We start from the raw sequence: 16,542 nt of genomic DNA on the forward strand, positions 1-16,542 counted from the left end.
GGTATACATGTATGCATTTGGTGTTGGCTTCTCTTGAGAACTCATTTCTGAGTAGACTTTTTCTCCTATTTCAACAGTGTAGATAGATAAAGAGATATATTGTCGCATGGTTGGCCTCAATATTTCCCCTTATTCACGAATCTATGTAGACTCCTCTTGCATGGACACTAGACTTGGCCATGTGACTTGCCTTGGCCAATGTACCATTGGCACGCACGACAAAAGCAGGCCTTGATAAACGCCTGTGAGCCGGGATTTGTCCTCTAGAAACCCAGCCGCCATGTTATGCGGAAGCCCAAGCTAGCCACAGGCTGCTAAAGCACACAAAGAGCCCTGCTTGAACTCCCCGCTCACAGTGATCACCAACCGCCAGGTCATAGGTGATCACAGCTGTAGAGGACGGTGACCCAGTGAGCAGAGGAAACAGCCAGTGAACCCAGCCAACCCATACACTCATGACAACTGGTAAAACTTTTGTTGTCTCAAGCCACTTACATTTGGGTAAAAGACTTTGATGCCAGGAAAGACTGAGGGCAGGAGAAGAAGGGGACAACAGAGGATGAGATGGTTGGATGGTATCACTGACTCAGTGGACATGAATTTGAGCAAACTCTGGGAGATAGTGAAGGACAGGGAAGCCTTGTATGCTGCAGTCCACAGGATCACAAAGAGTTGGACACAACTTAGCAGCTGAACTAAAACAACAAATTTGGGGATGACTTGTTATCTAGAAATAGATGACTGATATACTAGAAGTGAAAAATTTTAAGTACCAGGATAAATTTAGCACATAGCAGGTGCTTAATTAAAATGGGTATGAGGAAGAAGGGGTAAATTCTGTCTCTTGGCATTCAGATTCCCTTATGATTGTCCACCGTAGCCTTCTACTTTATGAAGACAAGCTCTCTGTTGAACTGGATCTATCTGTACCACAGGCCAGCAATCCTGACTCAGAGCAGTCCTTCCTAGAGGGCAGACGGTACCGTTCCATAGCAGAGGGGGCATTGTCCTTTAGGAAATGCCAGATCCTTTATCAGCTGGAGAGTTACAGTCCCTGCATGGTAATTGCCCTGCCCCCTGCTAGTGCTTCCATTATTGGCTCCCATAATAAAGTTCAGTCTCATGCTCATTTTTTAGCTTCCTAAATGGAGCCTGCCATGGAGCAGCCATTTGTATCGGGATCTTAGGCAACCACGGCTGTTCCCAGCCTCAGCAGCTCCACCGCCACTGCCTCAGTTGAGGTCCACGTCATCTCTCCCTTGGATAATTACAGCTGCCCCTAACAAGTCTCCTAGCATCTTGGCTTACACGCCTCCATTCCATTCTCTGTAGCAGGCAGTAGGCCATTTCTAAATCACAAATTGAATCGTTTCACTCTGCTTTTTTAAAGTCCCTCCAAAAGGCTCCCCACTGTCTCAAAGCAGTGTCTCTCAAACTGGATTAATGAGCGGTTTGTAGAATATGGGCTAGGAATGAGATTCGTAGTTTAGTACATTTGGCAAATCCTGGGTTAAACAGAGTTTTGGGGTGTGTGTGTGTGTGTGTGTGTGTGAGATAGGACTTCTCAGAGCACTCAGTATGCTGATACAAATCAAGATTCTTCAAAATGGGTGATATAAAATGCAACATTTACTAAACTTACTTTCCTGGAAGGCTGTCTTTGGTTCATTGAGTTAAGGTTTAGAATTTTTGAAATAATTCCAAGTTCCTTCATTTGACATGCAAGCTTCTTCATGATCTGACCCCAACTTATCTCTTCAACTCAAATCCCTACGTTTTCCCCAAGTTATTGCTTATGAGAACTTAACGTTCTTGCATCCACATTCCTTGCACCCTAAATCTCTTCTCTCTCGTAGCCTAGTTAATTTTTATTCATCCTTCAAATCTCAAGTCAGTCTTCCCTCCTTTGGGAAATACCCTATTCCCACTCTACTCCACCCCACTCACCCCAGCCTCACCACCCTGGCCCGAATTATATGTTCACCTCACATCATCCCATGATTTTTCCTGTTAAAGTAACTTCTACACAGCCTTATAACTGCCTGCTAGTCTTCTGGCTCCTTAGCACTTAAGTGTTTATTGAATAAATAAGCACTGAAAAATAGAACAAATCTTGAGACACATGCTGTTGCCTAAGAACCACTGAGAGCAGGAATGTTTGTAGCAGGTATTTTTTCAGGGACCAAGCTACCCGTGGTCCCAACCTGTCTCTCATGTTAATCTTACTCCATAGAGGGTCTTTGGGATGCTAACTCCGTGGACCACATAAAATCAAAAAAATCATGTGAACAAAACTGGGCATAGTCAGTTTAACTCTCTGAAAATCTGGACTTGACAGTTGCTGGAATGTTGCAGAAAACATAGACTCCGGAGCTCTGGTGATCGTTCTGTGTGGGAACAGATGGGAACCATGGGAGCGGATCTAGAGCGGAAGTGCGAATGCTCAGCTTTTCCTTAGAAATAAGCCAAGATGGGGAGGGATGGTGGCCTGTGTTGCTAACTGGTCTTACATGCTCCTTTCAGTGGTAGCTGAAGCCTGGCTCTGTTGGTGCCTGTGTTTGAGTTATAAGTGTACCATTCTGATGAATTTCCTTTTTCCCACTCCAGTTTGTTTGAAAGGGGTTCTTGTTATGTGTTACCAGTAGCATCTTGACTAAGCAACATTCAGTTTTCTTTCCTTGAAAAGCTCGAATGTGGATGGCCTTATCCGCATGCTTCTCTTTGTCATGGCCACGTTGTGAATATTAATGGTAATACTTAAGCAGGTTGATCGTGCATTGAGAATATGAAATATGTGTGTCACTTAAAAACAAATGATTGTCAACATAGTGTCTGGGCTGAATTAGTCTCACCCAGCTTGTCACAGTTGATCTGAAAGGGAAGCTGTGTCAATGAGTCTGTGCCAGACTTTATGCTTCCCGAGGTCAGGACCTAAATAGGCAGATTCAAGAATGTGCTTTTGGACTAATGATTTGTTATCATTAACTTGATGCACTGGTGGATTTATAGAGAGGAAAATGTTAATAAAAAGGTTCTTCGAGCTGCATTTCTGCTTTGCTGAGCTGTCATTCCATTAAGCAAATTTGAGGCAACGTAATTGCTACAAGATTCTCCATATTTGCAAATGAATTTGTGACATTATTTGGGAGATGAATGTGTTTTTACCTTGACTTATTGGACTAAATCCATCTTGTTTTCAGGAGATGTGCTGATTATGGTTTTCCATGAGCTTACAGGGTTGCTAAAGCATTTTGCTGTTGACAAGGTAGCAGACAGATAGGCCTGGATTTAGATCTAGATGCTGTCCCTTACTAATGGTAAGGGTGTGACCATGGCCCAGTTGCTTCTCAGAGCCTCAGTTCCCTCATCTGTCAAGTGGGCCCAATGTTAATACTTGGCTTATGGGGGTTCGATGATAAATTTGATGCCGTGAGACATTTCTCTGAAGCAGACATACAGATAGACAGCAGGCACATGGAAAGACACTCAGCACCACTAATTATTAGAGAAATGCAAATCAAATGTACAGTGAGGTGCCACCTCACGCCAGTCAGAATGACAGTCATTATAAAGTCTACAAATACGAAGTGCTGGGGAGAGTAGGGAGCAAAGGGAACCTACTCCCACTCCTACATTGTTGGTGGGAATGCAAATTGGTGCCACCACTAGGGAAAAACAGTATGGAATTTCCTCCAAAAATGAAAAAAAAGTTGTCATATGATCCAGGAGTCTCACTCCTGGGCCAGTATCCAGAGAAAGCCGTAATTTGAAAAGATGCATGCACAGCAATGTTCATTGTAGACACAGTGGAATATTATTCTGCTGTAAAAAGAGTGAAGTAATGCCATTTGCAACTATGTGGGTGGACCTATGTGCATAATCTACGTAGTAAGTGAAGCAAGTCAGAAAGAGAAGACAAATACCACATGATATCACTTATATGTAGAATCTAAACCGACACAAATGAACATATCTACAAAACAGAAAGAGACAGATACCGAAAACAGACTTGTGGTTGTCAAAGGGGAGGTCGGTAGGGGTGGCAAGGGTTGGGAGTTTGGGATTAGCAGAGGCAAGCTATTATACTTAGAATGGATAAGCAACAAGGTTCTGCTGTATAGCACAGGGAACCATATACAACATCCTGCTACAAACCATAATGGAAAGGAATATGAAAAAGTATTTATGTATATGTATATGTGTAACCAAGTGCCTTTGCTGTACAGCAGCAAGTAACACAACCCTGTAAATAACAGGTAACATGTATACATCAAATTTTTTTTTAATTTTGATGATGTGTGTTAAAAACAAACAAACAAACTGGCATCCAGTAATTAGTAGTTAGTTCCTCTTAAACTGTCTTTTGATCATGCCTTTAGAGCAAGAAGGAAATTTGCAATGAACACAAATATATACAGATCTAATGTGTGACTACAAATGTAGGGTTGAGGCCACACCTGGTTGAGGTGAAGGGTGCTAGAGTAGTAGCCCTCTCCCCACACACCTGTGACAGGTAGCATCCAGTAGGGGCAAGACTGAACCCATATAAGTCACACTCAAAGCAAAGCCATCCCAGACTTTAGCTTCATGATCATAAAGTGCATGTTCAAAACCCAGGGAATAGGCTGGGGTCACATGTGAGTACCGTCAGTTCAGTTCAGCTCGGTCGCTCAGTCGTGTCCGACTCTTTGTGACCCCATGAATCGCAGCACACCAGGCCTCCCTGTCCATCACCAACTCCCAGAGTTCACTCAGACTCACGTCCATCGAGTCAGTGATGCCATCCAGCCATCTCATCCTCTGTCATCTCCTTCTCCTCCTGCTCCCAATCCCTCCCAGCATCAGAGTCTTTACCAGTGAGTCAACTCTTTGTATGAGGTGGCCAAAGTACTGGAGTTTCAGCTTTAGCATCATTCCTTCCAAAGAAATCCCAGGGCTGATCTCCTTCAGAATGGACTGGTTGGATCTCCTTGCAGTCCAAGTCATTTTAATTGGCTGATGGACATGGTGTTTGAAGCACTTGTAGTTTTAGAATGTTCTATGGGATTCTAATTCCTTTCCTGAAAGTATCTGACAAGAAGCAATTTATGAAAGTAGTGTGAAGCTGGGAATGATATGGAATTTAGCATAAAACTTGCATTCTGGTTATTCTGACTGGTTCCAGTTTCTTTGCCCTTGGGCTCATTATTTCACCACATGAGTCCTGTTTCCATATCTTTAAGATGAAGATAATATCGCCATGTGACACAAATACATGTTTAGTCATTCATCCAGCAAATGATATCCGCAGGGCCAGGGATCTAGCAGCAAATAAACAGAAACAATCTTAACCTCCACTGGGGGAGGAGGTGAGATAATAAACCTCTTTAAAAAGTCAACTTTAGAGTTTGTCAGATAGTGGTAGCTGACTTCCCAGGAGTGAAACAGTTCAGGGAAGAAGGACTTCAAACGTCAGCAGGGGGTGAGGTCATCACTGGGGAACAGAGTGGCGGGGCTAGAACCTCGGCAGAAGGTGGTGTATGAGTAAAGACCTGAGGAAGTGAGGGAACGGCACTTGATGATGCTGGGGGAGGGTGAGAGCATCCCAGACAGAGGCACAAATGGGGACAAGGAACTTGAAGTGGGCGTAGATCCGGAGAGTCTAAGGTGGCCAGAGTGGAGTCGGCAAGGAGGAGAGAAGCAAGAGCTGAGCATGGCATGGTAGGCAGGACAGACAGCTAGGCAGGCCTTGAGGACCTTTTCAGGACTCGGACTCTTCCCCCTGAATGCGATGGGAAACAGTCACTGTTCACAGTACAGGCTGATTTCTGCTTAACAGTATCATCTAGACCCCCAGTGGCCCTAAAGGGAAGCCACAGACCTTTGGAAACGTGGCTGATGAGACAGAGGGACTGCCTTTTCCTTTTTATTTCATTTGCATTAATTTAAATTTTAAAATAAAGGATTGATTTGGTTGCATGGGGCCTTAGTTGAGGCACTTGCAGTCTTCACGGCATCATGCAGAATCTTCCTCTGCTTTGCGCAGACTTCTCTAGTTGTGCTGTATGGCTCAGTTGTGTCACAAGGGCCCTCGAGTTGTGGCACATGGGCTCCATCGCTTGCACGCTCAGTAGTTTTGCCACGTGGGCTTAGTTGCACCATGGCATGTAGGATCTTAGTTCCCCATTGTTCTTTGTCGCTGTTTCCCTGACCAGCGATCAAACCTGTGTCCCCTGCGTTGAACCACAGGACCACCAGGGAAGTCCTGAACAATGATTTCTTGATTCGATGATTGGAAAACTTTTAAGTGTGTTTGGAACAACTTGGGTATGTGAATGTCTTTTTTCAGCTTTACATTTATGAGTTCTAAATATAGATCAGGTATTTCCAATAACATTTTTACCATCTGAATTGAAATGTTCTATAATTGTAAAAGATACTTCTCACTTGGAAAACATAGGATGAAAAAAACTCAGGTTAAAAAGCCTCAGTGATACTGTTATATTCATTTTGCCACTCATAATTTTCCAGGGGTTATATTTTAAAAATGTAAAAAAAAAAGCAGGTGAAATTAGCATTACTATATGAAATAAAACCTAATAGATTCTGGACATGGAACAACAGACTGGTTCCAGATAGGAAAAGGAGTTCGTCAAGGCTGTGTATTGTCACCCTACTTATTTAATTTATATGCAGAATACATCATGAGAAACGCTGGGCTGGAAGAAGCACAAGCTGGAATCAAGATTGCCGGGAGAAATATCAATAACCTCAGATATGCAGATAACACCACTTTTATGGCAGAAAATGAAGAAGACCTAAAAAGCCTCTTGATGAAAGTGAAAGAGGAGAGTGAAAAAGTTGGCTTAAAGCTCAACATTCAGAAAAGTGAGATCATGGCATCCGGTCCCATCACTTCATGGGAAGTAGATGGGGAAACAGTGTCAGACTTTATTTTGGGGGGCTCCAAAATCACTGCTGATGATGACTGCAGCCATGAAAATGAAAGACGCTTACTCCTTGGAAGGAAAGTTATGACCAACCTAGATAGCATATTGAAAAGCAGAGACATTACTTTGCCAACAAAGGTCCATCTAGTCAAGGCTATGGTTTCTCCAGTGGTCATGTATGGATGTGAGAGTTGGACTGTGAAGAAAGCTGAGCGCAGAAGAATTGATGCTTTTGAACTGTGGTGTTGGAGAAGACTCTTGAGAGTCCCTTGGACTGCAAGGAGATCCAACCAGTCCATTCTAAAGGAGATCAGTCCTGGGTGTTCATTGGAAGGACTGATGTTGAAGCTGAAACTCCAACACTTTGGCCACCTGATGCAAAGAGCTGACTCATCTGAAAAGATCTTGATACTGGGAAAGATTAAGGGCACGAGGAGAAGGGGACGACAGAGGATGAGATGGCAGGATGGCATCACCAACTCGATGCACATGAGTTTGGGTGAACTCCGGGATTTGGTGATGGACAGGGAGGCCTGGCGTGAAGTTCATGGGGTCACAAAGAGTTGGACACGACTGAGTGACTGAACTGAACTGCCCTCATGGGACTTCTGTTTTAGGAGAGACAGACAAAAAAATAATCAAATAATGCAAAATCATGCTAAGTGCTATGGAAGCAAAAATAATGGTATGAGAAAGAGCAGGGAGGGGACTTTGGGTGGACTGTGGAGGCAGCCTCTCAGGGGACCTGAGGAATTATTGCTGCTGGAGGATTATTACCAAATTGCCATGCAGAAGTGCTTTTTAAACCCTCAAGTGCTGTCACAGTGAGTTATTATTAATATCTGTGTTCTTAGGGGCAAGGCATTCGGCTGGAATATGATCCCCTGGAGAACAGAGACTGAGTCTCAGTTAACATTTCACAAGGGTGTCTGCCTTGTGTCAGACACTTTTGAGGTGTTGGCGAGGATGTGAAGCACCAGGGGTGCCTGGGGAGATTGCTGCTGGTGCTGCTAAGTCGCTTCAGTCGTGTCTGACTCTGTGCAGCCCCATAGACGGCAGCCCACAGGTTCCAGATTCCACCGAGTTGAGTTGGAAGGAAAATGCAGTGGTTCAAACAGGAGTCAGGTGTCCTCCAGGCTGAATAAACGGTATGCAAGCGGGTGTGGTAGGGATCCTAGGCAGGTGAAGACCAAGTGAGTAGAGAAGATGCTTAGAGAAAGAGGATGTAACCTGTGGGCCTGAAGCCTGTGGGAGCTTTGAGAGGCAGAGAGGAGTGGGGAGGGTGTTCAGGACAGGAGGCAAAGGACAAGCAGACATTTGGGATCTGGTGGCCAAGACTAAGGATGCTGCCAGGAAAGAGGGGAAACAATTGCTATTTGACTCTGTCCTTTGCAGCAAAATGGTAGGACTGGTCTTTTGAGTTGTGCTGGTGCTGCTGCTGCTGCTAAATCACTTCACTAGTGTCCGACTCTGTGCGACCCCATAGATGGCAGCCCACCAGGCTCCCCCGTCCCTGGGATTCTCCAGGCAAGAACACTGGAGTGGGTTGCCATTTCCTTCTCCAATGCATGAAAGTGGAAAGTGAAAGTGAAGTCGCTCAGTCGTGTCTGACTCTCAGTGACCCCATGGACTGCAGCCTACCAGGCTCCTGCGTCCATGGGATTTTTCCAGGCAAGAGTACTGGAGTGGGCTGCCATTGCCTTCTCCGTTTGAGTTTTGAGAAGTCACTAAATATATGGCCCCAGAGAGAAATGAGATCTAAATATAGATTGGGTCTTTCTAATAAAAATGTACCATCTGAACTGAGTTACTCTGTAATTGTAAAAGCATTCCATATTTTGAAAATTTAGGATGAAAAAAAGGAAAAAGAAAACTCAATTATATTTTTTATATTTATTCAGTGTTGAAATAATATTTGGATATATTGGGTTAAATAGGTTATAGTAACATTACTTTCACCTGTTTCTTTTTACTTGTGTTTTAAAGTAACGACCAGAAACTTTTAAGTTATAAACACTGCATATGCATGTGTGCATGCCCAGTTGTGTCCGACTCTGCAACCCCGTGGACTGTAGCCCACGAGGCACCTCTGTCTATAGGATTTTCCAGGCAAGAATGCTGGAGTGGGTTGCCATTTCCTTCTCCAGGGGATCTTCCCAACCCAGGGGTCAAACCTGAGTCTCTTGCGTCTCCTGCATTGACAGGCGGGTTCTTTACAAACACGGCTCACATTCCGCTTCTGCTAGAGAATTCTGCTCATGGTGCTGCCATGGCCAGCACACCAGCAGGGGCAGCCTGGTCCCAGCCCAGCCTAGCTTTCCCCTCTGTGCAGGTCTTCAGATGGGTCTTGAATGTCAAGGCTTTCAGACACCCCTATAACTCCTTGCAAGTGGACATCAGAGTCACAGCCCCAACTTCTTAAGGAGCTGCTTAGCTTTCTCATTGAAAGGGAGAAGTGGTTCCTTGATCAGATGCACCCATATTTCTTTCCACTGAGAGCCCTTGTTCCTTGCCATGTGTCGCTCTAGTGAAGCAGAGACGCTTGTCCTCTGTTTGTAAATCTCATGCATGGGGATTGAGATCTTTGGCTTCAATTCACACAGTGTAGACAGGATCCAAACCTAGATCCTGGGCAAGTCCTCACCCTTGATGCAGTCATCAAACCCTTGACAATAATGCTTTCAGGGACTTCCCTCTTCCCATTTCTCAGGTGAAAAACTGAGGCCCAGAGACAGAGACTTTGTCAGGGATCCTGCTACCACTGTCTTCATCACCAGTGGTTCCCTCCTAGGTGGAATTCCGTGGAGAGAAAGATGGTTTACCCCCTCCGGAGCCAGGAAGAAATTTGGGGCCTCTCTTCTCGTAGCCCGTTAAGGTGGGACAGTAAATCCAAGATTTGGGGCACTCATTTGAACCAGGAAAAGTCCTGCCAAGGTGATGGTGGCCTGGTCGAGAGCGAACATCCATTTCCCAAATCCTATGCGCACCCCTCCCCCTCTCTCCCGTGTGTCTGGCTTTCCTGCCTCCAGGGAGACTGGCAGCTGCGGACAGTGCAGGCTGGATGGGGACGGCGCTGGCTCTGAGTGACGCACAGAGGCCCTTTCTGCTACTGATCTCCTCCAGGATTCAGGGCTGGGAGCCAGGCAGGCGGAGATAAGGCTCACCCTGGTGACAGGACCTCCCGCATGCTGTTTATAAGCACATCTCCTGCCATCTGGGCCCTGTCCCCATGTCTGGCCTCCATCCTGGGACGCCGAGCCATGTCACACACACACATACACACTGCACTTTGATGCGTCCCAGGCCGGGGTGTTTGGGTAGAAACATGAGATGAAGCAAAAGGCTCATCCCCAGGGATGACCATCCCCAGGCGTCGCCATAGACTCCTCGGAGCTTATCAGAGGCCTTACCCAGGGCTTGCTGGGAGGTGCTGGGCCCCCAGCTCTGCTGCCCCCAGCCCAGGGATGTGACAGCAGCTTGGCAACAGGATATACTGCTCCTCTCCCTAGTGTCCCCTGTGGTCACAGCTCTCTGTTGATTGACAGCATTTCACATCCCTAAAAATTACATTCTTTATCTGAAAAGAAACACCCTGAAATGTTAGCAACAGTAAATGTCTTTGGGTGTTGAGTCTATGGATGATTTTTCTGTCTCTAATTTCCTTTTCTTTCCTCTGAACATTTTCTTCACAAAGCCTATATTACTTCATAACAATAATATTTGAACAAAGTTTTTTTCTTTTTTCCTGCTGAAAGGCAGGATATGACTTCCATGGAGCAGATTGTCTGCTTGGAGCAAAGATGAATGTTTCTGAATTAGCCCCAGACCCACCCACATCCCCACATGCTTCATCCTCCTTTTTGCTCCAGCCCTATTTCTTCTTCCTGGCGGCCGCAGGGATGGTGGTGGTGGGGAATGGAGGGAAGGATGCCCTTCTCTCCATGCTAGGAGCTTCATATACATTGTTTCACTTATTTGTCAGAAATAAAGCTGGTCATAAGAAAGAAACACCAGGGGGGAGGAGAGCCCTTTGAGGCTGGGTCTCGCCCCCTGCCCGGTGTTAGTTCCACGGCCATGCCGCCTTCATCACACACCACCTGCTGTCACTACCACTCTTCCACTGCACCTCTGCTGCACCCTACGGCTTCCGCTGGACATGTCCATGACTGTCCTCCCCTTTTACAGATTGTACTAGTCGTGATTCTCTTTATACACCTGACCTGGGAATTTGACTCTCTGAGCTCATCTCTGGAGCTTTCTCTTTCTCCACTTTGTCCAGTGACAGGAGGAGCAACCAGCTAGCTTCATTATGTCTGTTGTTTTACCAGAAATGTTTGCAAGTATCAGATGCACAGTCATCCAGCCCACGCTTAGTATAAGTGCTTGATGAGGAGGATGCAATGCTGGTACTTTGGGTATTGCTACTACCACATGACGGCTGTGGGCCATCCGTGGTCTCTTTACTCCTGGAACTAGAGTCATTAGGGTTTTTACATCTAGTCAGGTTAGAGAGCCAATTTCATAAACCCCATAACCAATTCAGGAAACTCATCCTTGTCTATTTCTCTGTCAGTCTGGAAGGACCTCATTGTTGAGTTGTCAAGAAGAAAAGCTATCATGGCTTCTAGTTCTTTGACAAAACCTCAGAGGTGTGGCCTTCTGTCCCATCATTTTCATATTGTCAGAGCATTTATTGTCTCCCTGGGAGATGCAACTTTCTATATGTTTGCGGTGGCTGAATCAAGAAAGAAGGCATATGCATATTTCTACAGAAATTATGATTCCATAAAAGATGAGGAGATGAGGAAGGCAAGTATGTTTCAGAGTGCAAAGTGATTTTGGAGTAGAAAGAATTTCTTTGGGTTGAGTTCCATGGAAGTTTGTCACTGACTTTTGTTCTTGTTTGGACTTCCCTGGTGGCTCAGCTGGTAAAGAATCCGCCTGCAATGAGGGAGACATGGGTTCGATCCCTGGGTTGGTAAGATCCCTTGGAGAAGGCAAAGGCTACCCACTCAAGTATTCTGGCCTGGAGAATTCCATGGACTGTATAGTCCATGGGGTTGGAAAGAGTCAGACATGACTGAGTGACTTTCACTTTGTTCTTGAATGATGAAAATATGAACTATGACTATCTGGGCTAAGGAATAGTTTCTCTCAATAAATAAGTGATTAACAAATACCATGAACACCAAAAAAATAATCCTTAAAGTTCTAGTCCTCTGGAATCACTCTTGGTATCAAAATCTATGTTAGTCATGGTTCTGCAGAGAAACAGAACCAGAAGAATCTATCCATCATCTGTCCGTCTGTCTGTCTGTCTATGAAATTAGTTCACGTGATTGTGGAGGCTGAGAAGTCCCAGTCGGCAAGCTGGAGACCCAGGAGAACTGTTTTTGCTTCTGGTCCACGTCTGAAGGCCTGAGAACAAGGAGGACACGTGATGGTAGTTCCAGTCCAAGGCCAAGAGAAGACTGATGTCTCCACTCGTGTAGTCAGAACAGGCAGGGTTCCCTTTTATTCAGCCTGTGTGTTCTATTCAGGCCTTTGATTGATTAGGCCCCTATTGAAGGCCTACAGAAATCCACCCTGATAAGGGGGTACAGTCTACTCAGTCTAGTGATTTCTCTTGGTAACCAGAGCATTTCTCAGAATATCTATTTACCAAGTTGAGTGGACGAGAAATCACATGTATTATGGTGTATGTGTGTATGTGTATGTATGGTAGTGTTTAACCACTGCTGCTGCTGCTGCTAAGTCACGTCAGTTGTGTCCGACTCTGTGCGACCCCATAGACGGCAGCCCACCAGGCTCCCCCATCCCTGGGATTCTCCAGGCAAGAACACTGGAGTGGGTTGCCATTTCCTTCTGCAATGCATGAAAGTGGAAAGTGAAAGTGAAGTTGATCAGTTGTGTCCGACTCTCAGTGACCCCATGGACTGCAGCCTACCAGGCTCCTCTGTCTATGGGATTTCCCAGGCAAGAGTACTGGAGTGGGGTGCCATTACCACTAAGTTATGTCTGACCCCTTGTGACCTCATGAACTGTGACCTTCCAGGCTCCTCTGTCCATGGGATTTCCCAGAGAAGAATACTAGAATGGGTTTCCATTTCCTTCTCCAGGGGATCTTATCTTTCCAACCCAGGCATCAAACCTGTGTCTCCTTGCATTGGCAGGTGAATTCTTTACTGCTGAGTCACCAGGGAAGCCCTGTGTGTATGTATAAGCATACATTATATAATTTACTGACTCCCCTGGTGGCTCAGACGGTAAAGCGTCTGCCTACAATGCAGGAGACCCAGGTTCGATCCCTGGGTGGGGAAGATCCCCTGGAGAAGGAAATGGCAACCCACTCCAGTATTCTTGCCTGAAAAAGCCCATGGATGGAGGAGCCTGGTTGGCTACCGTCCATGGGGTCGCAAAGAGTCGGACACGACTGAACGACTTCACTTCACTTCATATAATGTATTGAGTTTTATTTAATTAGTAACTTTTCTATACTAACATTATATTTTTGCATAATGATGATCATATTCAAAATAGTTTACCTCTGGAAGGCAGAAAAGGAAACAAGATTAGAGAGGGATTCACAGAGGCTTCAAATTTATCTATAATGTTTTATTTCTCAATAAAATGCTAAGATTTTATTAAGCTGGGCAGTTGTGAACCAGGTGTATTTTATATTATCTCAATACATTATGACATGTTGAAGATATTTACAATAAAAGGAAGGAAGGGAGTGAGGGAGGGAAAAAGGAAGGATGGAAAGTAGGGGGAAAGGGGCAAGAACAGAGGAGACCAGGTGACACCCAGAATGATTCTAGAATCAGGCCACAGAACCAGCTGGGAGGAGAGCCTGCCACCATTGTCCCCAGAATGTCAACCTGGCCCCAACACCATTGCCACCCACTTCCAGAATAGAGTCTCTGTGGTCCCCCGTGCCTGGATTGTGTCGCCAGCTCCCAATCCCATTCAGGCACATCCCAGGTTACATACCTCACTCTAGATGCCTGGGGGAGGGGGAGGAGAAAGGAGGTAGTTTGCATTTTCACCTTCTCTATGGAGAGGCAGTCCCTGATGCATAATGTAGAGAGTTTCCGTAGGGCAAGAAAGGAATGAAGGTTCAAATAACAGCCCCAAATTAAAAAGCCCAGTGCCAACCGTGCCTGGGAAGACTGGGCTCCCTCTGCAGGATCCCAAGCTGGGTCTTGGACCACCAATCCTTCCTTCCATCCTGGCCCACCCCCCACCCTATGCTCCCAGAGGGGCAGATGTCCTCAGCCCAACTTTATGGACACCAGAGAACTGGACTTGCCAGAAGCAGAGACTGAAATCCACATCTGCTTAACTTCCAGTTAAAAGAGGCACTTCCCACAGAAGCTTGCACCTCCTCTCTCTGGTTTCACCCTATCACAGATTTGATTCCTTCTAGCGCTCGCTTCATCCTTGCCATGGGGGAAAGGCCAAAGAAGAGGTGAACTTTTCCTTTGCTGTCCTGCATCAGGATACTTTGAGGAGCATTGGCTTTACCAAAGCAAACACGGCAGCTGACGGCCAGACATGGCATTGAACAGAGACCTACGCGAGAGGAGGCGCTTTCTTTTCTTCCTGGAGTCAGTGACCATGGGTGTTTCCAGGAGCTGGGACAGTGAGAGGAAATGTCTTGTTTGAGACTCTGGACACTTCAAATTGTTCTGGGTGAACATCTGTATCAATAGTCCACCAAAGGAAAAGACTAAAGATCTTGAGTGCAAGTATGAAAATGGGCGGGGCCAGGGTACAGACGTGCCTAAAGAGAAGGTGCCTTGGTGCCAAAGACGTGGGTCGTGTCTAGAACACTGACCCTTCTTCAAACCATCCGACTGTGTATTCAAGGCTCAGAGAAGAATCACATTTTCTAAAAATTCAGTAAGACGCATCTTTCATTTCAAGCTCCTGCCTTTGTGTAGCAGACACAATACTCTAGTGACAAATGCAGGTGAATTGAATTTTGTTTTGGTTTTTTTCCCCCATAATAGTTGCATACAGCAGAAAACTAATGTGTTAGTTATCAGAGGTGAAAATAAGCATAATGCCTGATCCTGAACTTGAAATTGCATAACGTCAGCCAAATGGCTTTTGATTGAATTGCACATTTGTTTTCCTTGTCTTTTTTTTTTTAACTCTTATTTTTGTGAAATCTCCATTTACCTGTGATGATAGCTTATTAGTGGGCTACTTTGGAGCACACTAAAATGAGAGCACTCTCACTTAATGCACCACTGCCTTACTCACAGGCTCTTAGATGCTCACCCCAAAGCCTTTAGCATTTATCTCCTCTAAACCTAGACTCTAGGATATATCTTTTTCCAATTCACTTTTTTAATGCACAGAATCGGAGCCTATGTGTCTATTCAGGAGAATGGGGGCTTCTGTTCAGTGAGTAGAGCCTACTATTGAAAATGGATTTCATTTGAGCATTTCCTATGTGCCTGGTGCTTTATATAGATTATATCTAATCCTCACATCATCTGAGGAAGGGAGATATTATCCTCACTTAACTGATGACAAAACAGCATGTTAAAGGAGATGATAGACTGATTAGAAGGATGAGAGAAAGAGAAGGGTAAACAATAAACACTGGGGTTTGGCCTGAACACAATGTGGATTGTGTTGCCCTTAAGAACTGGAAACCTGGGTAACAGGGATTAACTGTGGGGTGAAGATCAAAGGGATGGTTTAGAAGTCATTTAATTTGAGAAGCCCCACTAAAGGCCAAGTGGAAATATCAGTCACAGGGTTGATGAATTTAAGAGTTAGAGTGTTGAACTTTTGTGCTGGCCTTGAAATCAGTGTACCTAAGTAACCACACTCATTGCCAGCTGGCTGGCAAGTGTCTGAGCCCAGAGTTGCCCCACTCCGACCCCCTTGCTTTCCCCCTCTGTCCCTTATACCCTACTCCTGAGCCCAGGGGGAGGACGGATGACATTCAGAGTCAGTCTCCCTTGCTGAGGCCTTTAGGCTGGGAAATAATTATAGATTTTATGATTACAGGAAAGGATAAATTTATCAAAGCAACATATACATTTCTATGCCTCATTTAGTTCCACCTAAACACAAGAGAAGATTGGAAGCCGAAATTCCCCCATGAGAGAAGGTTTCACTTCCTTGCTTTAAATCAGAATTATCATGAGAACTGCCATCTCATCCCGTCAGCCAGAGCTCTCTGATTCTTCTCAGAGTTCTCACAGATAGTCTTACTCCCATTTCCACTGAAAAGGACTCTGAAATTTGGTGCTTAGAATGCCATGTAATCTCCTTTCCTTTGATTTTGGTCCAGACCAGCTCAATTCAGAACACATTTATTAAAAATGTATATGTGTCCAACCTGATGGAGAGAAACAAGGGTGTGTGCATTATTCCCTAAAATGAAAGTTATGATGTGGGGTCTAAGAATCCTATTGGGGTGGTATGTAATTGCATGACCATCAAAGAAAGCTACATTAAACCACTTGTAGCTGGACATTGCTAACTACCTTTAAGGAAACCAGCCACATCATGAGCCTGTCTGTCTGGCAGTAATGGCAGTAAATGTGGGTTTTGGTCCTCTAGGTGATTTCTAGTTACCTTGGGTATA

At 45.1% G+C, this 16,542-nt stretch overlaps 1 protein-coding gene and 1 non-coding gene across 2 annotated transcripts; both read left to right on the top strand.

Annotated features, from left to right (window-relative positions):
• Window positions 1-11,546: 11,546 nt before the first annotated feature.
• Window positions 11,547-11,765, top strand: LOC120872800 (cytochrome c oxidase subunit 6C-like). Its single transcript, XM_040253443.1, has one exon. The coding sequence runs from the start codon at window positions 11,547-11,549 to the stop codon at window positions 11,763-11,765; it is 219 nt and encodes a 72-aa protein (XP_040109377.1).
• A 1,411-nt stretch (window positions 11,766-13,176) lies between these two features.
• On the top strand, window positions 13,177-13,249 carry TRNAC-ACA. Its single transcript has one exon. It is a non-coding gene; the product is annotated as a tRNA-Cys (tRNA).
• The last annotated feature ends 3,293 nt before the right edge of the window (window positions 13,250-16,542 follow it).

The sequence above is a fragment of the Oryx dammah genome, unplaced genomic scaffold, assembly GCF_014754425.2.
Source record: "Oryx dammah isolate SB20612 unplaced genomic scaffold, SCBI_Odam_1.1 HiC_scaffold_13, whole genome shotgun sequence".
NCBI classification, from domain to species: domain Eukaryota; kingdom Metazoa; phylum Chordata; class Mammalia; order Artiodactyla; family Bovidae; genus Oryx; species Oryx dammah.